This window comes from Lontra canadensis, unplaced genomic scaffold (assembly GCF_010015895.1).
Source record: "Lontra canadensis isolate GAN:19392208 unplaced genomic scaffold, GSC_riverotter_1.0 scaffold31, whole genome shotgun sequence".
NCBI classification, from domain to species: domain Eukaryota; kingdom Metazoa; phylum Chordata; class Mammalia; order Carnivora; family Mustelidae; genus Lontra; species Lontra canadensis.
In genome coordinates, this window is record NW_022631025.1 from 9,228,821 (window position 1) to 9,254,557 (window position 25,737).

The 25,737-nt window shown below is 38.9% G+C and overlaps 1 protein-coding gene across 1 annotated transcript in view; it reads left to right on the top strand.

Moving 5' to 3' along the window:
• Positions 1-25,737, top strand: part of PGM5 (phosphoglucomutase 5) — a 194,283-nt gene that overhangs the window by 22,811 nt on the left and 145,735 nt on the right. Inside the window, exons 3-6 of the mRNA XM_032866566.1 lie at positions 741-887; positions 4,067-4,192; positions 18,575-18,765; positions 19,373-19,527. Coding sequence (XP_032722457.1) covers positions 741-887; positions 4,067-4,192; positions 18,575-18,765; positions 19,373-19,527 — 619 coding nt within the window. The remainder of the gene's footprint in view (positions 1-740; positions 888-4,066; positions 4,193-18,574; positions 18,766-19,372; positions 19,528-25,737) is intronic.

The window sequence follows — 25,737 nt, forward strand, 5'->3', positions numbered from 1 at the left end:
CTCTCATTGATATTTTAGATCTTGCACTGTACTCATTTGATTTCCAAACTTACTGCAAAAAATCTAAAGTGACTTGCAGCACAAAACAAAATTTAAAAAGAAGCTGAAAGGGGGACAACTTTTGATTTCATGTTCATTTAAAGTCTCTCGCAGCCTAATTGTCCTCTTGATCTTGTGAGGAAACACATCAAATATTTTTACTTAAACCTCATTTTAAAAACTTGGATGTCATTAGGGAGCCTGAGTCGAGGAAAGCATTTAACCCTGGCAAGCTCCTGCCTCAACAAGGCAGCCAACCTGGGCGTAGAACTCGTGTGTTCTTTCTCTAGGTGCACTTGGGAGGCTGCAGTTTAAATCTGGAATCCCTCATTTCTGTCAAGTGCATATCCTGTTGGTGTCTCATATCCTGAAAAAAGCTGATTACGTAACTGGGTCTCCCCGGCAGGTGTGAACCTATTTTTAGGGAAGATGTATCATTGCTCAGAAATGGATTCAGATAAACAAACACATGGGTTATCAGCCTACATAGAACAGGTGAGGCTGACCACATTTCCTCCATCGTGGGTGAATACAACATAGGGAATATGGAGAACAGTTAAACTGTGAACTGTTGTCCATTGTTTCAAGAACAAAAGAATCTTTCTTTTGCTTGGTGGTGAAGGAGGGAACATGCCTCTGATCGAAGTTGCAGATGCTTTTTAAAAATTTTAGTTTTGGTGGTGTGCTATTTCCACGTGCAGGTCCTGCACCAGATGTGGTCTCAGACAAAATCTACCAGATCAGCAAAACAATCGAGGAATATGCCATATGCCCTGATCTTCGAATTGACCTCTCTCGGCTTGGAAGACAAGAATTTGACCTGGAGAACAAATTCAAGCCATTTAGAGGTAATAGATTATATTTTGAAGAAGTCAGAGTCATTCCATGGGTGGCGGTGACTCTGCTTCCCGCATGGGAGGGCACACCCTAAAGTGATTGGATGGTCTATTTTGGGAGTGACTTGATAAACAGATGTAATATGACTGTGGTGCACGGGGACGTGGGAGCAGCCAAGATACTCAGGACTGGCAATTTCAAAAATGACTTCCCAGATTCTACATCACTTTCAACATTGGAAAAATGTCACAGCTGGCTCCCTTATGGCATCTCAAGAATAGGCTATGAGTCGCCAAAACATGTCTTCACTTTTCTAATCAATTACAGTGAAGATACTGGAATATTTTACACAGTGAAGAGGAGAGCTAACAAGGTAATGGGGCTACTAAAATTTCCCATGGAAGGTAGGCGATTTCTTTCCAAGCCAGAACCATGCTGTTCACCTTGATTCAATGCGCGAGGGATCACCATTCTATATCAAGCACTATGTGAGGAGATTTTTGAAAGGAACTCAGTAAACACCAAACGGATTGAGGCAAAGAATGGAATGGAATTGCCCCAAATATCCTACAATGTAGACTGATTGAAACTTCTGAAGTACTCGGATTATAACTTTTAATTTTACAGATTAATACTTAACCATATAACATCACTAATATCATGTATATGCATATTAGTCCCCCCCTTTTACCCTGTTGCTTTTTCCTAGAACATATACAATTAGCCATAAACCAACTTTTTACTCCTTTAATGTCCTATATGCTTAAATACAGTCTGTGTTAAAATATTTTCCTTGTTTGACAAATAAATTAATTTAGCTGAAAAGATTAAATACCAGGCTCGCAGCCGCATGGCATTGAAGGGACAAGCAGGGGAGAGCTTGAAATGGACATTGAGGTGTCACACTGTTAAGCCAACACTAGTATCTTCTTCTTGAAGGATTTTGAGTCAATTGCTCGCTTAGCTAACCAGCAGAAATTCATCAGAAGCCATGTGATACTGGAAATAATGGTGTTTCCTTTTATTAATCTCGCTGGGAGCACACACACATACATGAACACACAGTGGTTTGACATCCATAAACGTGGGTATAGTAGATGAAATGGATTTAAATATGCTCATTTATGTATATTTGGAAAAATTGGACAATAAGATGACTGGGAAAAATCAGACATTACCATCAGGAAGAAGTTACAAATGATTTATTTACTTCTGGTATCTTCACAATTTTTATGCTTGCCTAAGAGACCTAAATCATTGGTCTCATTGGTAAGCTCAGGTTCAGGCTGTTTCTGCCGCCATATTGCTAATTTGATGAGATTTCTAAGATGCTGTGGATACCAGGAGGTGGGTAGAAGAATTCCCTGGCTCCCAGTCCCTGGCTCCCAAGAAGAATTTGAAGATAATGGTTTGGGATAATTTATGTGCTGTGTTCTTGGTGTTTTAAATGTTGAGCAAGCCTTTGAGTTAATTGCAAACACATCATTCCTTGGCATTTCACCTTAAGGGTTCAAGAGCCTGAACTATTTGATATGAACTTTCAATTTTCACTGAATTTTACTTGCTTCCTTGTTTTTTACATTTCTGTTTACTATGTGTTATCTGCTATGAATACCAACTGTATTTAGGCAAGTGGTTCAAGAATTAAAGAACCAGAATAAAATAGCTAAAAATATTATCCCATATTGTGGAGTAAGACTTCTATATCTAAAAGAATATGATCTTTTATTTCATATAGTAATTTTTTATTATGGTATAATATACATAAAGTTTACCATTATAACCATTTTACATATACATTTACATTTCATAAAGATTAATTCTTAATTTATTGTATGAATTAATATTATTCTCAGCCCAAAAGATTAAAAATGATTTGTGTTCATGCAAAAATAATTACATTATATTTAAATGGGCCTACATACTATATTAACTAAGTGCAAGGAAAAATATTTTTATTTATTTAAAAAAAATAGTTGATTTATTTATTTGACAGAGATCACGAGTAGGCAGAGAGGCAGGCAGAGAGAGACAGGGGAAGCAGGCTCCCTGCTGAGCAGAGAGCCAGATGTGGGGCTCGATCCCAGGACCCTGAGGTCATGACCTGAGCTGAAGGCAGAGGCTTAACCCACTGAGCCACCCAGGTGCCCCTGAAAAATATTTTTAGATGGTATTTGACCAGGTGAAGGAATAGTTTCATCTATCTAGTTATAACATATTACAATTCCATCCATTAAATATTATAGCTGGAATTTACTGAAAATTATTAAAAGTGGATTGGTAATATCCTTTGTGCAGGTTTAAGTATTTCAGAATTCCAAAGTAGTATGTATTTGAAAATTTTGAAAAACAACATACATATGTTTCAAAATTTAACTATGAACTTAAAAGCAGGGTTTATGGACAAATTTTTGGGCTAAAAGAGTCAAATATCTAGTATTCTAGGAAAATACTTTCTTAGTATTAATTATATGTTGATGGCCAAGTTTGAAAAATGTAATGGATTTTGCATTGTGTATATCTGTCAAATAAGTGGAAAAGACTAGTTTTGGGTTCCTGGTCACTGGGGGGTACCAAACATTGAGGAATACTTATGTTTAATGAAGGTTTCTAAATATTTGGCATTCAGCCTGAAATGGGTACTGGGTTGGGCACACAGTACAAACTCAGGAATGTATCCTTCATCACCAATCTAACCCTGGATTTGGTTGGCATAATGGCATTTAGAAAATAAGGGCCACTGCTAAAGTGACCCTTTAAGCCCCCCGAGTGATTCTTTGGCTTACCTCCACAGGAGAGGCATTTGGGTGTGCCACGATGTCTCTTAGCATTGAGCTGTGTGTGTGTGTGCCTTCTTTGGGAGGGATGTGGTGGAAGGAAGATGGGATAAAAGGGTGCAGTTTTATCTTAATTACTTAATTTTGTGTTTGATTCTTCATTTGCAAAGAGGAATGTATAACTTGTATTATGTATACCCATTTATGACCAAAAAAGTTTGTAGGATCTTGATTGTGCCTTAATTTTGTGACTTAGTGTAGAAATGGACACTTGGCTTCCTGCATGATGGCTAGGGTTATGATGGGATTGTGGTCAGAACTTCATGCTGTTAGGGTAGTGATTCTTTTTTACACTTCCCAGTGTTCTTCATGGGTATGGTCAATGATATTTCCCTTTATTCTTCTATCCTTAGTGGAGATAGTGGACCCAGTAGATATCTATCTCAACCTCCTTCGGACCATCTTTGACTTTAATGCCATCAAGAGTTTGCTGACAGGGCCCGGCCAACTGAAGATACGAGTTGATGCGATGCACGGAGGTAAATTCCTGGTCTTCTCCCATTTGGTGAATGAGAAATATTAAGGAGACCTCTACCCGTGCTGGGTTTCTGAGATTATGAGGAAGATTGGATTCATAGATAGTCACACAACATGTGTATGTTCAGATATTTGGAATGTTCTGGAAAACCTCACAGTTTTAACTTCTCTCTCTCTTTTTTCTTACTTAGTTTTTTTAAAAATATATATATCATTTTTAATTGAAGTGTAGTTGACGCATATTGTTAGAATAGTTTCAGGTGAACGACATAGTGATTTGACAGTTCTATATGTTATGCTCTGCTCGCCACACATGTAGCTACCATCTGTCACCATGCAATGCTATTACAATACAATAGACTATATTCCTTATGCTGCACCTTTCATCTGCATGATTTATTCATTCCATAACTGGGAGCCTGGATCTCACACTCCTCTTCTTGCATTTTGTGCAACCTCTCCCCAGTTCCCTGTCCTGGTAACTTCTCTCTTTCAAAGCAAATGAAGATAGTGGTGAAAAAAATGAGTTGGAGACTATGTCTATTCACGTGTGGAATGGATAGTTAATTGTAGTCATTAAAAAAAAATCTATTTTTAAAAAATATTTATTTGAGAGAGAAAGAGAGAGCATAGGTGGAGGGGAGAAACCAGAGGGAGAGGGAGAGGGAAAAACAGACTTCCCACTGAGCAGGGAACCTGACATAGGGCTTGATCCTAGGACCCTGAGATAATGACCTGAGCCAAAGGCAGATGCTTAACCGACTGAGCCACCCAGGTGCCCCCGCAAAATCTATTTTGATCACTGTACACACATATAGTTTAAGCAGTCAAATAGTTCAAAGTTTATTTGAAAAAAATCTAAGCCCACCTCCCCACCAACTCTCTTTCATCCTCTCCATTCACTAAATCCAAACACACTTCCCTCAACTGATTATATCATCATTTTGGTGAGATCAGTATCCAGTGTCTCCATTATTAGAACACTGCTGAGCCATGTAAAATACTGTAGTTATATTTTCTCACAGGACAACTCTTTTATTTCCTTTGTCTTGTTTTCTCATTGCATAGTTTTTGTTAGATGTATTTACCACTACTAACCCCCATCCTCTCCCAGAGTCTAAATCTTCTCGTCTCATGCTCCTGATTTGCTCTGCTCTGCACGGATTCCTTTCTGAGTTGCTCTTATCCTTATCATCATTCTAGTTATTCTCTTTATCCTTCCCTTGTGTTGACTCTCCTTATATCTGGATCCTTTGTCTTACATTTTTGTGATTTACTCCTGCCTCTTGGAGGAACCCATTCTCCAGAAGCTCTGAAAGGAAAGTGATGGGAAGTAAATGTGTTGAGGCATTGCATACCTGGAAATGCCTTTCTTATTTCCTTCTCTTAATCGATATTTTCTGGATATAGAACTCTACAATGGATACTATTTCCTTTCAGAAGTTTCAGGGCATTGCTGCATTGCCTTATAGCCATCACATTGAACTTGGGAAATCTGATGCTGTTGTGATTTTTAATTGATGATATGAAATCTTTCCTTTTTCTTTTCAGGAGGCTTTTCAGGCCTTTGGCTTATCATCAGTGTTCCTACGTTTTGCAATGTTGAGTCTTGATGTGGGACTATTTTCCTCTATTGTGCTGGGTTCCTGGCGGATCCTCTTAATCTGGAAACTTGAGTCCTTTAATTCTGGGAAATAACTTCTTGAGTGATTTCCTCTATTATTGCTGCCTTCCTTTCTTTCCAGAATGGTTATTTTAAAGTATTGAACCTACTGGACTAATTCTTTAGTTATCTGATTCTCCCTTCTGCCCCTACCACCGATGTTCTTTTTCTTTGTTTTGTGCTCTGTTCTGGGAGGTTTCCTCAACTTTATCTCCAAGTCCTTCCATTATGTTTTTCAGTTCCATATTGTATTTCTAAACTGAACCAGGAAGAAATAGAAAACATGAACAGACCCATAACCAGCAAGGAAACTGTAGCAATAATCAAAAATCTCCCCAAAAAACAAGATTCTGGGGCTGGACCGTGTCCCAGAGGTATTCTACCAAACATTTAAAGAAGAATTAATACCTATACTTCTGAAGCTGTTTCAAAAATAGAAATGGAAAGAAAACTGCCAAAGTCATCCTATGAGGCCAGTATTACCTTGATCCCAAAACCAGACCAAGATCTTGCCAAAAAGAATTAAAAATCAGTATCTCTGATGAACATGGATGTCAATATCTCACCAAGATACTACCAGTAGGATCCAACAGTACATTAAAAGAATTATTCACCAGGACCAAGTAGGATTTAGTCCTTGGTTGCAAGGGTGGTTCAGTATCCGCAAATCAATCAATGTGTTACACTACGTTAATTAAAGAAAGATCCAGAACCATATGATCTTCTCTATTGATGCAGAAAAAGCATTTGACAAAGTACATCATCTTTTCTTAATTAAAACTCTTCACTGTGTAGGGATAGAAGGAACATACCTCAACATCATAAAAGCCATATGTGAAAACCCCACAGCAAATACCGTTCTCAATGGGGAAAAACTGAGAGCTTCTCCCCTAAGGGCAGGAATATGGCAGGGATGTCCACTCTCACCACTGTTGTTCAACATAGTATTAGAAGTCCTAGCCTCAACAATCAGACAACGAAAAGAAATAAAAGACATCTGAATCAACAAAGAAATAAGCTCTCACTCTTTACAGATGATATGATAGTCTACGTGGAAAATATGAAAGACTGCACCCCAAATTGCTAGAACTCATAAAGGAAGTCAGCAATGTGACAGGATATAAAATCAATGCACAGAAATAAGTAGCATTTCTATACACTAAAAATGAGACAGAAGAAAGAGAAATGAAGGAATCAATCCCATTTACAATTGCACCAAAAACCATAGGATATCTAGGAATGAACCTAACCAAGAAGGCAAAGGATCTATACTCTGAAAACTAGAGAACACTCATGAAAGAAGTTGAGGAAGACAAAAATGAAAAAATGTTTCATGCTCATGGATTGGAAGAACAAATATTGTTTAAATGCCTATGGGGAACCTGGGTGGCTCAGTGGGTTAAGCCTCTGCCTTTGGCTCAGGTCATGATCTCAGGGTCCTGGGATCGAGCCCTGCATTAGGCTCTCTGCTCAGCGGGTAGCCTGCTTCCCCCTCTCTGCCTAGATACATAAAATCTTTAAAAAAAATGTCTATGCTACCTACCTCCAGCAATTTATATATTCAGTGTAATCCCTATCAAAATACCATCAACATTTTTCACAAAGCTGGAACAAATAATCCTAAAATTTGTATTGAACCAGAAAAGATCCTGAATAGTCAAAGGAATGTTGAAAAAGAAAACCAAAGCTAGGGGCACCTGGGTGGCTCAGTGGGTTAAGCCTCTGCCTTCAGCTCAGGTCATGATCTCAGGGTCCTGAGATCAAGCCCCACATTGGGCTCTCTGCTCAGTGGGGAGCCTGCTTCCCCCCACCCCTTGCCTACTTCTCTGCCTGCTTGTGATCTCTGTCAAATACATAAATAAAATCTTAAAAAAAAAAGAAAGAAAGAAAAGAAAACCAAAGCTAGTGGCATAACAGTGAAAGACTTAAAGCTCTATTACAAAGCTGTAATCATTGAGATAGTATGGTACTAGCACAAAAACAGACATAGACCAATGCAATAGAATAGAGAACCCAGAAGCAGACCCTCGATGCTATGGTCATCTAATCTTCGACAAAGCAGGAAAGAATGTCAAATGGAAATTTGTCTCTTCCACAAATGGTGTTGGGAAAATCAGACAGCCACATGAAGAATGACTCTCGACCATTTTCTTACACCCTACACAAAAATAGACTCAAAATGAATGAAAGACTTCAATGGGAGACAGGAATGTGTCAAAATCCTAGAGAAGAGCAAAGGCAGCATTCTCTCTGACCTGATAAACATGTCTCTAAAGACAAGGGAAACAAAGGCAAAAATGAACTATTGGACTTCATCAAGATAAAAAGCTTTTGCCCAGTGAAGAAAACAGTCAACAAAACCAAGAGACAACTTACAGAATGGGAGAAGATACTTGTAAATGTCTAACCAGATAAAGGGCTAGTATCCAAAATCTAGAAAGAACTTAACAAACTCAACATGCAGAGTACAAATAAATCCAATCAAGAAATGGGCAGAAGACACAAACAGACATTTCTCCAAAGAAGATATACAAATGGCCAACAGACACATGAAAAAAATGCACCACATCATTTGGTATCAGGGAACTACAAATCAGAACCACAATGAGACAATATCCCAAACTGGTCAGAATGGCTAAAATTAATAAGCCAGGAAATGACAGATGTTGACAAGGATGCAGAGAAGGGGGAATTGTCTCACACTGTTGGTGGAAATGTTAGCTGGTGCAGCCACTCTGGAAAACATCATGGAGGTTCCTCAAAAAATTGAAAATAGAGCTATCCTATGACCCAGCAATCACACTACTGGATGTTTACTCCAATGATACAAATGTAGTGATTCAGAGGACACTTGCACCCCAAACTTTATAGCAGCAATGTCTACAGTAGCCAAATTGTGGGAAAAGCTCTTATGTCCATCAACAGATGAGTAAGTAAAAGAGATGTGGTATATATACACAATGGAATATTACTCAGCCATCAAAAAAGAAATCTTGCCATTTGCAATAATGTGGTTGGAACTAGAGGGTTTATGCTAAGTGAAATAAGTTACTCAGAGAAAGACAATTATGTGACTTCATTCATATGTGGAATTTAAGAAAGAAAACAGGAGCATAGCAAAAGGGAAGGAAAAATAAAGCAAGATAAAAACAGAGAGGGAGGAAAACCATAAGAAACTGTTAATCATAAGAAACAAACTGAGGGCTGCTGAGGGGACAGTGGGTGGTGGGATAGAGTAACTGGGTGATGGACATTAAGAGAGCAGAGGATGTAATGAGCACTGGGTGTTATATAAGACTGATGAATCACTAAACTCTACCTCTGAAACTAATAATACACTGTATGTTAATTAATTGAATTTAAATTCAAACAAAGTAATAAAAAAAGATTAAGTACTGTAATACATTACATTTGTAATATAAATCCAAATAAATTTGTGTTTGTAAATACAAATTGTATTTGGCCACCAATTTTTCAAAAACAACATTAAATCTTATAAATTATATGCAATATATAGCCTTTGGTGTCCAGATAAATACTTAAGCAATTACCATCAAATACAGAGCCTATCAGAATTTTCTACTTGCTATTTGCTGTATCATTTGTATTTTTTCTGATTTTTAAAATTAATTATTTTTATTAACATGTAATGTATTTTTTGCCCCAGAGGGTACAGGTTTGTGAATCATCAGGCTTACACACTTCACAGCACTCACCATAGCACATACCCTCCCCAATGTCAATAACCCAACCACCCTCTCCACCCCCACGCCCACCAACCCTCTGTTTTATAAGTTAAGAGTCTCTTATGGTTTGTCTCCCTCCCGGTCCCATCTTGTTTCATTTTTTCCTTCCCTACCCCACAAACCCCCCACTCTGCCTCTCCAATTGTCTTTCTCTGATTGACTTACTTTGCTCAGCATAATACCCTTTAGTTCCATCCACATCATTGCAAATGGCAAGATTTGATTTCTTTTGATGGCTGCATAGTATTCCTATATATATATATACACACACACACACACACACACACACACACACCACATCTTCGTTATCCATTCATCTGTTGATGGACATCTAGGTTCTTTCCATAGTTTGGCTATTGTGGACATTGCTGCTATAAACATGCCCCTTTGGATCACTACATTTGTATGTTTGGGGTAAATACCCAGTAGTATGATTGCTGGGTCATAGGGTAGCTCTATTTTCAGCTTTCTGAGGAACCTTCATGGTGTTTTCCAGTGTGACTGCACCAGCTTGCATTCCAACCAGCAGTGTAGGAGGGTCCCCCTTCTCCATATCCTCTCCAACATCTGTCATTTCCTGACTTGTTAATTTTAGCCAATCTGACTGATGTGAGGTGGTATCTTACTGCGGTTTCGATTTGTATTTCCCTGATGCCAAGTGATCTTGAGCACTTTTTCACATGTCTGTTGGCCATTTATATGTCTTCTTTGTAGAAACGTCTGTTCATGTCCTTTGCCCATTTTTTGATTACATTATTTGTTCTTTGGGTGTTGAGTTTGTTAAGTTCTTTCTAGATTTTGGATACTAGCCCTTTATCTGATATGTCATTTGCAAATATCTTCTCCCATTCTACTGTTCATTGTCTTTTGTTTTTTTTTTTTTTGACTGTTTCCTTTGCTGTGCAAAAGCTTTTGATCTTGATGAAGTCCCAGTAGTTCATTTTTGTCCTTGCTTCCCTTACCTTTGGCGATGCTTCTAGGAAGAAGTTGCTGTGGCTGAGGTTGAAGAGGTTGCTGCCTCTGTTCTCCTCAAGGATTTTGATAGATTCCTGTCTCACATTGAGGTCGTTCATCCATATGGAGCCTATTTTTGTGTGTGGTATAAGGAAATGGTCCAGTTTCATTCTTCTGCATGTGGCTGTCCAGTTTTCCCAACACCATTTGTTGAAGAGACTGTCTTTTTTCCATTGGACATTCTTTTCTGCTTTGTTGAAAATTAATTAACCATAGAGTTGAGGGACCATTTCTGGGCTCTCTATTCTGTTCCACTGATCTATGTGTTTGCTTTTTGCCAGTACCATACTGTCTTGATGATGACAGCTTAGTAATAGAGCTTGAAGTCTGGAATTGTGATGCCACCAACTTTGGCTTTCCTTTTCAACATTCTTCTGGCTATTTGGGGTCTTTTCTGGTTCCATATACATTTTAGGATTCTTTGTTCCATTTCTTTGAAAAAAATGGATGGTATTTTAATAGGGATTGCATTAAACATGTAGATTGCTTTAGGTAGCATAGACATTTTCACAATATTTGTCCTTCTAATCCATGAGCATGGAACGCTTTTCCATTTCATTGTGTCTTCCTCAATTTCCTTCAAGAGTACTTTATAGTTTTCTGAGTACAGATCCTTTGCCTCTTTGGTTAGGTTTATTCCTAGGTATCTTATGGTTTTGGGTGCATTTGTCAATGGCATCAACTCCTTAATTTCTCCTTCTTTTGTTTTTCTGTTGGTGTATAGAAATACAACTGATTTCTGTGCACTGATTTTATATCCTGACACTTTACTGAATTCCTGTATGAGTTCTAGAAGTTTTGGAGTGGATTCTTTTGGGTTTTCCATATAAAGTATCATATCATCTGCAAAGAGTGAGAGTTTGACTTCTTCTTTGCTGATTCGGAGGCCTTTTATTTCTTTTTGTTGTCAGTTTGCTGAGGCTAGGACTTCTACTACTACTACTATTATGTTGAATAGCAGTGGTGACAGTGGACATCCTTGCTGTGTTCCTGAGCTTAGGGGAAAAGTTTTTTCCCCATTGAGAATGATATTTGCTCTGCATTTTTCATAGATGGTTTTGATGATATTAAGTTAGGTACCCTCTATCCCTACACTTTGAAGAGTTTTGATGAAGAAAGGATGCTGTACATTGTCAAATGCCTTTTTTAGCATCTATTGAGAGTATCGTATGGTTCTTGTTCTTTCTTTTATTAATGTACTGTATCACATTGATTGCTTTGTGGATGTTGAACCAACCTTGCAGCCCAGGAATAAATCCCACTTATTCGTGGTGAATAATCCTTTTAATGTACTGTTGAATCCTATTGGATAGTATTTTGGTGAGAATTTTTGCATCTGTTTTCATCAAGGATACTGGCCTGTAATTCTCCTTTTTTGTGAGGTCTTTGTCTGGTTATGGGATCAAACTCATAAAATGAGTTTGGAAGTTTTCCTTCCATTTCTATTTTTTGGAACAGTTTCAGGAGAATAGGTATTAATTCTTCTTTAAATGTTTGGTAGAATTCCCCTGGGAAGCTGTCTGGCTCTGGGCTCTCATTTGTTGGGAGATTTTTGATGACTGCTTCAATGTCCTTACTGGTTATGGGTCTGTTCAGGTTTTCTATGTCTTTCTGGTTCAGTTTTGATAATTTATATGTCTCTAGGAATGCATCCATTTCTTCCAGATTGTCAAATTTGCTGGCATATTGTTGCTCGTAATATGTTCTTATAATTGTTTGTATTTCTTTGGTGTTTGTTGTGATCTCTCCTCTTTCATTCATGATTTTATTTATTTGGGTCTTTTTTCTTTTTGATAAGTCTGGCCAGGGGTTTATCAATCTTATTAATTCTTTCAAAAAACCAGCTCCTAGTTGTGTTGATTTGTTCTATTGTTTTTTTGGCTTCTATTTCATTGATTTCTGCTCTGATCTTTATTATTTCTCTTCTCTTGCTGGGTTTAGGCTTTCTTTGTTGTTCTTTCTCCAGCTCCTTTAGGTGTAGGGTTAGGTTGTGTATTTGAGACTTTTCTTGTTTCTTGAGAAAGGCTTGTATCGCTATGTATTTTCCTCTCAGGACTGCCTTTGCTGTGTCCCACAGATTTTCAACCATTGTGTTTTCATTATCATTTATTTCCATGAATTTTTTCAATTCTTCTTTAATTTCCTGGTTGACCCTTTCATTCTTTAGAAGGATGCTGTTTAGTCTCCATGTAATTGGGTTCTTTCCAAATTTCCTCTTATGATTAAGTTCTAGCTTCAGAGCATTGTGTTCTGAAAATATGCAGGGAATGATCCCAGTCTTTTGGTACCGGTTGAGACCTGATTTGTGACCCCTGCAGGATGTGATCTATTCTGGAGAATGTTCCATGTGCACCAGAGAAGAATGTGTATTCTGTTGCTTTGGGATGAATTGTTCTGAATATATCTGTGATGTCCATCTGGTCCAGTGTGTCATTTAAGGCCTTTATTTCCTTGTTGATCTTTTGCTTGGATGATCTGTCCATTTCAGTGAGGAGGTTGTTAAAGACCCCTACTATTACTGTATTACTGTTGATGTGTTTCTTGGATTTTGTTATTTATTGGTTTATATAGTTGGCTGCTCCCATGTTAGGGCCATAGATATTTAAAATTGTTAGATCTTCTTGTTGGATAGCCCTTTAAGTATGATATAGTGTCCTTCCTCATCTCTTATTATAGTCTTTGGCTTAAAATCGAATTGATCTGATATAAGGATTGCCACCCCACCTTTCTTTTGATGTCCATTAGCATGGCAAATTGTTTTCCACCCCCTCACTTTAAATCTGGAGGTGTCTTTGGGTCTAAAATGAGTTTCTTGTAGACAGCATATTGAGAGGTTTTGGTTTTTTATCCATTCTGATATTGTGTGTATTTTGATCAGGGTCATTTAGCCCATTTACATTCAGGGTAACTATTAAAAGATATGAATTTAGTGCCATTGTCTTGCCTGTAAAATGACTGTTACTCTATATTGTTTCTGTTCCTTTCTGATCTACTACTTTTAGGCTCTCTCTTTGCTTAGAGGACCCCTTTCAATATTTCCTGTAGGGCTGATTTGGTGTTTGCAAATTCTTTTAATTTTTGTTTGTCCTGGAAGGTTTTTTTTTTTTTTTAAAGATTTTATTTATTTATTTATTTGACACAGAGTGAGAGAGATTGTAAGTGGGCAGAGAGGCAGGCAGAGAGAGAGGGGGAAGAAGGCTCCCTGCTGAGCAGAGAGCCCGATGTGGGGCTTGATCCCAAGACCCTGAGATCATGACCTGAGCTGAAGGCAGAGGACTTAACCCACTGAGCCACCCAGGCACTCCTGTCCTGGATGATTTTTATCTCTCCTCTTATTTTCAATGATAGCCTAGCTGGATATAGTATTCTTGGCTGCATATTTTTCTAGTTTAGTGCTCTGAATATACCATGCCAGTTCTTTCTGGCCTGCCAGGTCTCTGTGGATAAGTCTGCTGCCAATCTAATATTTCTACCACTGTATGTTACAGATTTTTCGTCCTGAGCTGCTTTCAGGATTTTGTCTTTGTCACTAAAACTTGTAAATTTTACTATTAGATGACAGGGTATGGACCTATTCTTATTGATTTTGAGGGGGGTTCTCTGTGCCTCCTGGAGTTTGATGCTTGTTTCCTTTGCCATATTAGGGAAATTCTCTACTATAATTAACTCCAATATACCTTCTGCCCCTCTGTCTCTTTCTTCTTCTTATGGAATGCAACTATTCTAATAGTGTTTCATCTTATGCTATCATTTATCTCTCGAATTCTTCCCTTGTGGTCCAGCAGTAGTGTATCTTTCTTTTGCTCAGCTTCTGTATTCTCCATCATTTGATCTTCAATATCACTATTTCTCTCTTCTGCCTCATTTATCCTAGCAGTAAGAGCCTCCAGTTTTGATTGCACCTCTTTAATACCTTTTTTATTTCAACTAGGTTAGATTTTAGTTCTTTTATTTCTCCAGAAAGGGATTTTATTTCTCCAGAAAGGGATTTTATTTCTCCAGAAATGGTTTCTCTAATATCTTCCATGCCTTTTTCGAGTGCAGCTAGCACCTTGAGAATCGTCATTCTGAACTCTAGTTCTGACATATTACCAATGTCTGTGTTGATTAGGTCTCTAGCCTTCGGTATTGCCTCTTGTTCTTTTTTTTGTGGTAAGTTTTTCCACCTTGTCATTTTATCTAGATAAGAATATATGAATGAGAGAAAATACTAAAAGTGTGGCAAGGACCCCAGAAAAATGTATGCTAACCAAATCAGAAGAGATCCAAAACCGGGGGGAGAAGAAAGGGAGAAAAAAGGAAAGAAAAAAAAAATTGTACATATATATTAGACTGTGAATAGAACAGAGCCACTCAGTTGATTTTGGGTGTATTTTGGTCTTAGAAGAATCTATCTCCCAAAATTTTAATGAAAGAAAAACTTGTATATATAGAAAAAGAAGGGTAAACACGATGATTGTAAAGATGAAAATTAAAAAAAAATTAAAATAGGAATTGTTAAGTTGGTTGGAAAAAGAAAAAAAAAAGAGGAGGGAATGTGCTCAGGCTGGAGACTAGAACAAAGCCATGTGCTAGAGTAGAGTATATTTTGATCTATTAGAAGAAATTGTATCCCACAATTTTTTAGAAAAAAAAACACACCTATATATATATATGTATGTACATATATATATTTATACAAAAAATAAGGTTAAATACAACAAAGTGATAAAATATGACTATAACAATGAAGTTTTAAAAAAGCTTTTTTTTAGGAAAGGTATTGTTAAGATAAACTAGTTAAAATGTTAAAAGAGGAATGAGGAAACGTTAAGAAAATAGAATAAGAAAAAAATAAAATTAAATAAATTTAACTTTGCAAGAGTAAAGGATCATGGGTAAAAAGTCACGAATTCTATGTGTCACTTTCCCCTAGCTCTGGAGTTCCGCAGTTCTCATTGATGAGTAAACTTGGTCTTCGCAGGATGTTCTTGTTGATCTTCTGGGGGAGGGGCCTGTTGCAGTGATTCTCAAATGTCTTTGTCTGAAGTGGAATTGCACTGCCCTTGCCAGGGGCTGGGCTAAGTAATCTGCTCAGGTTCATGCTCGGGAGCTTTTGTTCCCTGAACGCTTTCTGTAGAGCTTTGGAGGACAGGAATGAAAATGGCGGCCTCCCAATCTCCAGCTCAGAGGAGCCAAGAGCTTGGGCCCCACTCCTCAGTGCGCCCTCGGAGAAAAGCAGTCAGTCCCTCCCATCTCCCTTGTCTCAGGCTGCACTCTAAGCTGACCCGGCCTGTGACCGAGTATTTCTATCTCTTGCGCTTGGCCCCTTTTGGAGTCTTCAAACCCAGCAGATTCCTCTTGCACTGCTCCTCCCGGAGCAGAAAGGTGAGTCTCCCTGGATATGCCACTTGTGGGGGTCCCTGCTTGAAGAACAATTGCCCAACTGTGCCTCGGATCATGGTTTAAGGTAACCCCAAGCTGAAAGCCCTCTCCTCAACTCTGTCTGTGTAGTCGGCTTCCCTGCTTGATACCTGGGAGCTCTGCCACACTCAGACACCCCCAGTCTTTCTGTGACCCCCCTGGACCTGAGACCACACTGTCCCCTTGAGGACTCCACCCCCGCTTAGCCTCTGGAGCGATGTCCCTCAGTGTAGCAGACTCCTAATTGTTCTGATTTTATGCTCCGCTGCTCTATCACTTGCCAAGAGCTGGTCCTTTCCCCTGCAGTCTCTCTTCCCGTAGCTTCGGATTTACTTCTCCGCATGTCCTACCTTTCAGAAAGTGGTTGATTTTCTGTTCTTAGAATTGCTGCTCTTCTTCTCTTTGAGCTCCTATTGAGTTTGTAGGTGTTTGGAATGGTTTGATTCCTATCTAGCTGAACTCCTGGGATCTGATGTCATTTCAGTCTGCTACTACTCTGCCATCTTGCCTCTCTCCTATCATTTGTATTTTATTTCAAGGATATAATTAATTGTAAGATTGTTTTTTATGGGTGTCTCAATTGGTTAAGCATTTGACTTGGGCTCAGGTCATAGTCCCATGGTTCATCAGGGAAATTGCTTCTCCTTCTGCCCTTCCCCTGCCTTTCTCTCCCTCTCTCTCACCTACTCTCAAATAAATACATAAAATCTTTAAAAAGAAAGATTTTTTAATAGACCTTTATATTTATAAATATTTATAAATATAAGTATAAATATTTATAAATATTTAATATCCTATAATTATGATAATTGTATTATATAATTAAAATGTTACTGATCTATATTTAAGAGTTTTCTTCTCCCTGTATAGTTTCTGTTTCTTCTAAGTTGCTCTTTACTCTTTTTGTTTTGATCTCATGTTAATTGCCCTTTTCAAAAGTTTAGTGATCCTTGGCTGCCTGGCACATTTAAGAATGAGGCACCAAAAATTTTGTTGGGAGATCTGAACCCATGTGTGGAGCTCATCCTCCATGGGCTTTATTTTGACGTCATCTGTTGGCTTGTTTTGTTCTTTCTTATTGGGCTGATCATATTCCCCAGAAAGGGATTTTTAGGTTCTTCCCCTAGCATTAACTGGCCTTGAGGGAAGCCAGTTTCTCTTTCTAAATGTTTTAAGCAGTATATCTGGTTTTGAGCCTCATTGCCCAGCTTGTTCTATATGTCCACCTCTGAATCACTTATCTGGCTGAGTGATAGAGGACATTGACTGGGCAGACCTTAACTTATAAGAACTAAGATGGGGAAAGGATTTATTCTCCATAGAAAACCCAAAATATTGTAACTAGAGGAAGGGGAAATAAATGCTGGACACGCAAAGTCAAAAGATGTTCACTATTTGAGGGTTGGGTTAGTGGAAATTAATTAGAAAAAAATGTTTTATATATATTTCAGCTAACAGGATTACATGCATTCCCCAAATGTGCTCTATACATTCTACCTCAGGCTCCATTCCCTTGTTCATAATGTCCTTTCCATTTGGATGGCATTCCTATCCCCCATCTCTATCAATTTTATATTCTTTTCTAAAAAAGATTTTATTTATTTATTTATTTATTTATTTGACAGAGAGAGAGATCGCAAGTAGGCAGAGAAGCAGGCAGAGAGAGAGGGGAGGAAGCAGGCCTCCCCACTGAACAGAGCCTGATGTGGGGACTCGATCCCAGGACCCTGGGATCATGACCTGAGTCGAAGGCAGAGGGTTAACCCACTGAGACACCCAGGCGCCCTATCAATTTTATGTTCTTTCTTCAAGTCTCTCCAGAAATGCTACCTCCTTCTTGAAACTTTTACATGTGGTTGTTTCTTCTTGAAAGCCATCAGATCTAATTATTTCATAAATATCCATTGCATAGCACCAGTCTTATTTCTGTAATCACTCACCTATAGATTTAACTCATCCCTCTACTGGATTTGGAGCCCAGTAATTTAGAAACTGTGTGATTTGCATTGCTTGAATATGATGTTTCTATTCTTAAGATAGGAATTCCATGTTAGGTGCTCCATAAATATATGTTCAACTGGAAAATACCATTCCTTAGCATTTATTGTGTAAAATATGCTTAGTTTTACATGCTTCCATTGTTTACATTGTCTAATTATATTCTTCGCCGAGTTAAAATGATTGTAGACTCAGGGAACATTGCTAGAGCCTTTAGTGCTTTTGCATATATTTAGCCAAAATTTTTAATACATAAAAAGCAACACTCATTGGATCATTATTAAGTAGTTGGTTTCTTTCTGGAAACATATTAGAAAAGTTTTGGAGAAAAATTTTATATAACTGACTATTGAATACATCTATATGCCCAACACAGCAACTGGAACATGGTGGGTACTCAGTGAGTAGTAGTTGAAGTAAGTATCACTGTGTGTTGCGTCTTGACAAATCCTGTAGAACTTGTTTCCTGTGCTGTTAAGTGGCCTTTCTTGTTCTAAACAGAACCGAACATTTTTGGAGGTTTCTGCCAAGATCTCATGTTGCCGCATATCTCTTTTTAGTCATGGGACCCTATGTGAGAAAAGTCCTGTGTGATGAGTTGGGAGCTCCAGCCAATTCTGCAATAAACTGTGTCCCCTTGGAAGATTTTGGAGGTCAGCCTCCTGACCCAAACTTGACGTATGCAACAACGCTTCTGGAAGCTATGAAAGGAGGAGAATATGGATTTGGAGCTGCATTTGATGCTGATGGGGTAAGTAAGAAACTTTTCTGCCTGCCGACCCTTTTACGAGATAATAAGCCAAGCATTGGAAGCCAGAGAATTCATGGGGCTGGCTGATATGTATGGGGCATTTGAACCCTAACTGGCTCTGCATCTGCTCTGCTTTTTAATGGCTCTTCCGTATTGCAGTTAAACAGCTTTTACTTTTCGTAGTTCCAGGGTAGCATTATGTTATAAAAAAGTTATTACTTTTAAAAATATTCATGCAATAAATCTTTATTTATGGTTGGTTTAGTTAAAACCACCACATTAAGAAACTAGGTATTTCAGCAATAATTCTTGTTCTCCGTTATATTTGGGGGAGAGTATGGGATGAGTATATGAAGGCTACTGACGCTTGAGGTAGTCATCCGCATTCCAACAGGTGGGACACATTCCAAACTGTGTCATGGTCCTGGGCCCTACAATATTCAGGAATTTACAAGAAGGTTTCTCATGCCCTCCTTGGCTTCATTCAAGTTGTTTTAGGTTGTTTAAATATAGGATGGTGGTAGAGAGTAGCTTGTGATGATTATGGGAATGGGGAGCTAGCAGCAGATGCCTCTCTCTGATCTTTGTCACCCATTCCTTCTGGCAGGACCGTTATATGATCCTGGGCCGAAATGGCTTCTTCGTGAGCCCTTCTGACTCACTGGCCATCATTGCTGCCAACCTCTCTTGCATTCCGTATTTCCGTCAGATGGGGGTTCGCGGGTTTGGAAGGAGTATGCCCACCAGCATGGCCCTGGACAGGTAAGGAAGGATGTCACCTTGGAGAACTTCATGGTAGGCTTCTGATGTCAGTGTCGCCATTGTTGTTAGCTGTCACTCATTCTCTCCTGCTCTGGTGGCAACTGTGGGAAGTATGGGAACTTAGAAACACGTATGGTGCTGGGGAGGGGCATGAAGAATCAGGTGGCCTGAACTCGGTTCTTGGTTCTACCACTTCTTAGCTGTGGGAACTTGAGGGACATGTGATCGCTGTGCCTTTTTTTTTTTTTTTAGCAATTCTAGTGAGTGCAAAATATTATTGCCTTTTTTAAAAATTGAAGTATAAGTCCATATACTGTTATATTACTTTCGGTTGTATAATATGATTCAACAATTCTATACATTACTCAGTGCCCATCATGATGAATGGCCTCTTGGTCCCCTTCACCTCTTTCACCCTCCGGCCCCCCCCCACTTCCCCTTTGGTATCTGTCAGTGTGTTCTCTGTTCTTAAGAGTATGGTTTTTTTGTTTGTTCTTTTTTTTGGTTTTGTTTCTTAAATTCCACATTTGAGTGAAATCATATGGTATTTGTTTTTCTTTGATTTACTTATTTCACTTAACATTATATTTAATAGCTGAGTAATATTCCATTTTATATGTATACCATTTCTTCTTTATTCATTCATGTATGGATGGATACTTGGGTTTCTTCCATATCTTTGCTCTTGTAAATAAACTGTAGTAAACATCAAGGTGTATATATCTTTTCAAATTAGTATTTTCATTTCCTTTGAATAAACACACAGTAGTAGAATTACTGGATCATGTATTAATTGTATTTTTAATATTTTGAGGGCCTTTCATACTATTTTCCACAGTGGCTGTATCAATTTCCATTCCCACCAATAGCACATGAGGGTTCATTTTTTTTTTTTTTTAAGATTTTATTTATTTATTTGACAGATAGAGATCGCAAGTAGGCAGAAAGGCAGGCAGAGAGAGAGGAGGAAGCAGGCTCTCTGCTCAGAACCCTGGGATCATGCCCGGAGCCAAAGGCAGAGGCTTTAACCCACTGAGCCACCCAGGCGCACCACGAGGGTTCATTTTTCTCCACATCCTCACCAACACTTGTTATTTCTCGTCTTTTTTATTCCAGCCATTCTGAGAGGGATGAGGTGGTATCTCACGTGGTTTTGATTTGCGTTTCCCTGATGATGAGTGAAGTTGAGCATCTTTATATGTGTGTGTTGCCATCTGGATGTCTTCTTTGGAAAAATGTCTATTCAGATCCTCTACCCACTTTTAATTAGATCATTTGTGAGTTGAATAAGTATTTTATATATTTTAAATATTAATCCCTCATTGAATATATCCTTTGTAAATATCTACTCCCATTCAGTAGGTTGTCTTTTTGTTTTGTCAGTGGTTTCTTTCACTCTGGAAGAGCTTTTTTTTTTTTTTTTTTTCTGTTATTTCTCCCTCCTGAGGAGACATATCTAGGAAAATGTTTCTGTGGCTGACATCCAAGAAATTACTGCCTATGTTTTCTTCTAGGATTTTTATGGTTTCAGGTCTCACATTTAGGTTTTTAATTCATTTTGAGCTTATTTTTGTGATGGTGTAAGAAACTGGTCCGATTCCATTCTTTTCATGGAATTGTCCAGTTTTTCCAACACCATTTATTGAAGAGACTGTCTTTTTTCCATTATATATTCTTGCCTTTTTTTCTCATAGATTGAGTTTATGAGCATGGATTTATTTCTGAGCTCTTTATTATTCTATTCTGTTGATCTATATGTCTATTTTTGTGCAAGTACCCTGTACTTACTGATTTTGATTTACTAATTCTGTGCCAGGCTCCGCTGTAAGCCCATTCCATAAACTCGGTAGTCATCAGAATTACCCTGTGAGGTGGCCCATTTTACCGATGCAGGAACTGAGGTACAGGGAAGTTCAATAATTTGGTCAAGATCAGGGCCTAACGAGTGTGGAACTGGGATTCTAACTATGCCATTCTAGCTCCACAGTGCATGGTCCAGCTCCACAGTGCATTAGAGAGACGGGGAAAGAGAGAGAGAGAGATCAAGGGTAGAGGCAGAGGGTGAAGGAGAGAGAGAATCTCAAACAGGTTCCACAGTCAGTATGGAGTCCGACACAGGGCTCGACCTCAAGACCCTGAGATCATGATCTGAGATCTGAAATCAAGAGTCAGATGCTTAACTCACGGAGCCACCAAAACACCCACAGAGTGCATGGTCTTAATGACCCTGCAATATTACATCGCACGGTGGTGGGACTGTAAGATCCATAGGAACCCAGAGAGGGGACAAGGGGCCTCCGAGGAAGCTGCTGGGCTTACTCTGAGTTTCAGGGTCTGACGTGACAGCCTTGGCTGCGCAGGCCTGCAGGTGACAGCTCCCCAGATGAGCCTACATTGGTCACGCCGTCCAACCTCAAGTCCTCCCCTGGGCTTCCTGTTGCCCTCGGACCCGTCCTCAGAAGCGAGGAAATGAGGCTGGACTCATGAAGATGAGGAGGGGGACCCACAGCACAGGCTCCCCCTGCACACTTACCCCTGCACCCGCCAGGAAGTGGAGCCTCAGTGGGAAGAATGAGAGGGCTGGATGAGGGATCCATCCCTCTTCTCCCCTGCCTGTGAGGTAGTGGGCTGACCTCCAGCCAGGCCTTCTTCTGGCAGAGCACAAACGAGGCTCTTCAAGCAGTGGAGCCGGGTGTGGGCTCCAGAGCCATTCTGCTCCAGGCCTCAGGAGAGAAGAGAAATGAGAAGCAATATGTTGTCCAGGCAGGAACCGGAGAAGATGGGGGCAGATGCTCCAGGCAGCCAGAATAGAGGGTATGCCTTTGTCTGTTGCCCCCCGAGAACCTCTGCTCTCAGCCAACAACTGAGGAGTCCTAACTGGCACTGCTGGGCTCCCCAGGCCTGCTCCCCAACCCTTGGCTTTTGGAACTCGGGGTGTTGCTCTTCTAGGCATGTGGTTTCCACTTCCCACCTCACATAGATTTAATTGGTCTAGATTTTTTTCTTTTAAATGGGAGTTATCATATGGTTTCACTTACATGTGGAACATAAGGAATAGCATGGAGGACATTAGGAGAAGGAAGAGAAAAGTGAAGGGGGGTAATCAGAGGGGGAGACGAACCATGAGAAACTGTCGACTCTGGGAAACAAACTGAGGGTTGCAGAGGGGAGGGGTTGGGGGGATGGGTTAACCCAGTGATGGGTATTAAGGAGGGCACGGATTCCACGGAGCACTGGGTGTTACATGCAAACAATGAATCATGGAACTCTACATCAAAAACTAATGATGTAGTGTTTGGTGACTAATATAATAAAGAAAAATAAAGTTGAGAATTTGATTAAAAAATCATAACCATAAAAAATAAATGGGAACTTTTATTCTAAAATACTAAATACATTTGTTCTAAATACTAAATTTTATTTAGTCCCAGATTCTCAGGGACTAAGGCTGAAACTGGAGTTCCATTTCAAGCTTCTGACCATTTTTTTTTAACAAGGAGAGCCCATCCTTTGGCATGTTTACACTCAAATTCACTGTTATCAACTTGACCTTCATCCCCTTTTGCTGATCTGACTCTCCCTACAGTGTGAGTGGCATTTGGGTGTTGACCCTTGCTGGGTTAAAGGGATGATGTGGAAATGCTCTAATCATTGTGTGGTTCCGTATCCCCCAGAGAAACCAGTCCAACAATGCTTATATCCTGGGGATCCTTGTACACCTTGACTCTAAGAGCTGTTAGTATGTCAAGACCCTGGGTGTCAGCAGCTTGTTGAGCAGCAGATCTTTTAGAAGAAGGAAACCAAAAGCACGATCCAATGGGGTGGGGCGGAAAGGCAACTCCTGAACCTCACTCTGAGTCTCCTTGAGTCTTTGGTATCTATTCCTAGCAGTGGCTGCCTGTTTGTGATTCCATTTTGATGAGGATGAGGGGAAAAGCCCTTTGGGTAGGCTCCATTCAAAAAGATACTGTGGGGGTGCCTGGGTGGCTCAGTGGGTTAAAGCCTCTGCTTTTGGCTCAGGTCATGATCCCAAGGTCCTGGATTGGGCTCTCTGCTCAGCAGGGAGCCTGCTTTCTCCTCTCTCTCTGCCTGCCTCTCTGCCTACTTGTAATCTCTGTCTGTCAAATAAATAAATAAAATCTTAAAAAATAAAAAAAAGATACTGCAGTTTTTAAAACAAAGTCCCCAGTACACCTTTATATCCTGCAAGTCTCCTGCTAAGTGAGGCTTGTGCGCTTTGAAATCTTATTTCCTTTTGGTTTAGATTTGTATCATAATAACTGTGATGTTGAGCTTATTTTCATATGCTTATTATCCATTTGTGCATCTTTTTTGTTATGTATTTGTTCATAATGCATTTGCTCAATTAAAAAATTAGGTTGTTTGTCTTTTGTTATTGATTTATAGAAGTTTATTATATATTCCGGATAGTGTCTTTTGTTAGATATATGTATTACAAGTATTTTCTCCCTGCCCATTGCTTGTCTTTTCGTATTGTTAGTAGAAGTTTTTGATGAGCAGAAGTTTTACATTTTGATGAAGTTAGTTCATTAATATTTTCCTGTATAGTTAGTATATACTGTTTGTCCTCTGTGAGAAATTGCTGCTTGGCCAAAAGTCAGAAAGATGTTTTCCCTATGTTTTCTTCTAAGTTTGTTGTAGTTTTAATTTTCACATTTCAGTTTATGATGATTTTGAATTAATTTTTGTGTGTGTTCATCGAAAATAATTTTCTTTCTTCTTGGTGCTTTTGTTAAAGATAAGTTGACAGTTTCCGTTTGGGTCTATTTTAGAATTCTCTATTTCCTCTCATTGATCTTTACACCTGTTCTTAGGCCGAGATTATGCTTGATTATTAAACTTTTAAATAAGTATTGAAATCAAGTGAATTCCCCAAGTGTTTTTTTCTTCTTGGTCAAATTAAAAAAATGATACATCTTAGCTTTTTTGTATTTCTATATACATTTTAGAATCAACTTGTCAAGGACTAGCAATTGTTACAATTTTGATTGGGATTGGATAAATCTATAGAATAATTTGGGGAGAATTGCATTTTAGTAATATTGAGATCTCCAGTTCACAAATGTGTTTTATCTTTTCATTTTAGTTTTCTTTACTTTCTCTTATATATTTTGTAGTTTAATTTCTCTTACGTATGCTTTGTGGCTTACTGTAGCGGTCTCACACAATTTTTGTTAAATTTATCTCTGAGTATCTATGTTTCTGAGGCTATTATAAGTGGAATAGTTTTGGGGCACCTGGGTGGCTCAGTGGGTTAAAGCCTCTGCCTTCTGCTCAGGTCATGATCCCAGGTTCCTGGGATAGATCCCCGCATGCATCGGGTTCTCTGCTCGGTAGGGAGCCTCCTTCCTCCTCTCTCTGCCTGCCTCTCTGCCTACTTGTGATCTCCATCTGTCAAATAAATAAATAAAATCTTTAATAAAAATAAGTGGAATAGTTTTATAAATTTAATTTTCCAGTTGTTTGCTCCTAGCAATTAGAAATGCAATTGATTTTTATAACTTGACTTTGGATTCTTCTACTGGGAAGAATATTTTGGATGCCCCCCCAACTTCAGTTCTCTCCCTCAGGGGATATTGATAAGAAGCTCATGATATAATCCAACCTCAGTGCCTAGCAGCACCAAAGAGGACGGTGTAATATTCCACACTGGTTTTCCATTTGCCTTTGCTCATATCCTACCATTAAAAAAGCAAAAAAAAAGGTTTAGTAAAACTGTGGAGAACAAGGTAAAAATGGAACCATCTTTAGTCACTGAGGACTCAGGGTCATATAGGATCCTGATTGCTATGTAGGTTACTTAATATTATGGAAGCATATTTAATAATAACACCTTTCACTTACACAGAATTTTATAATTTAGAAAGATCTTGTGTGCATTTGATTTCACTTGATCTTTGCATGAATTTAGCAGGTAATTGGGGAGGCATGACTCTCACCATCTTAAAGATGTTGAGCCATGTATCAGAGAGGTTAAGTGACTTGTACAAGGTTGCACAGCTAATCAGAAAGTGACCCAGGATTTGAAACTGGGTTCTCTAGTGTACAATTGCATCTGCATAGTAACTACCACTGCGTGAAGATGGTCCCTGAGAAACTAGTTGAGAAGATTGCCCAACTCTCCTGGGGGATAGCCAGCAACTTTCCAAACCCTGGCCAGGAGAGACAGGTTTCACTCTGACAACAAAA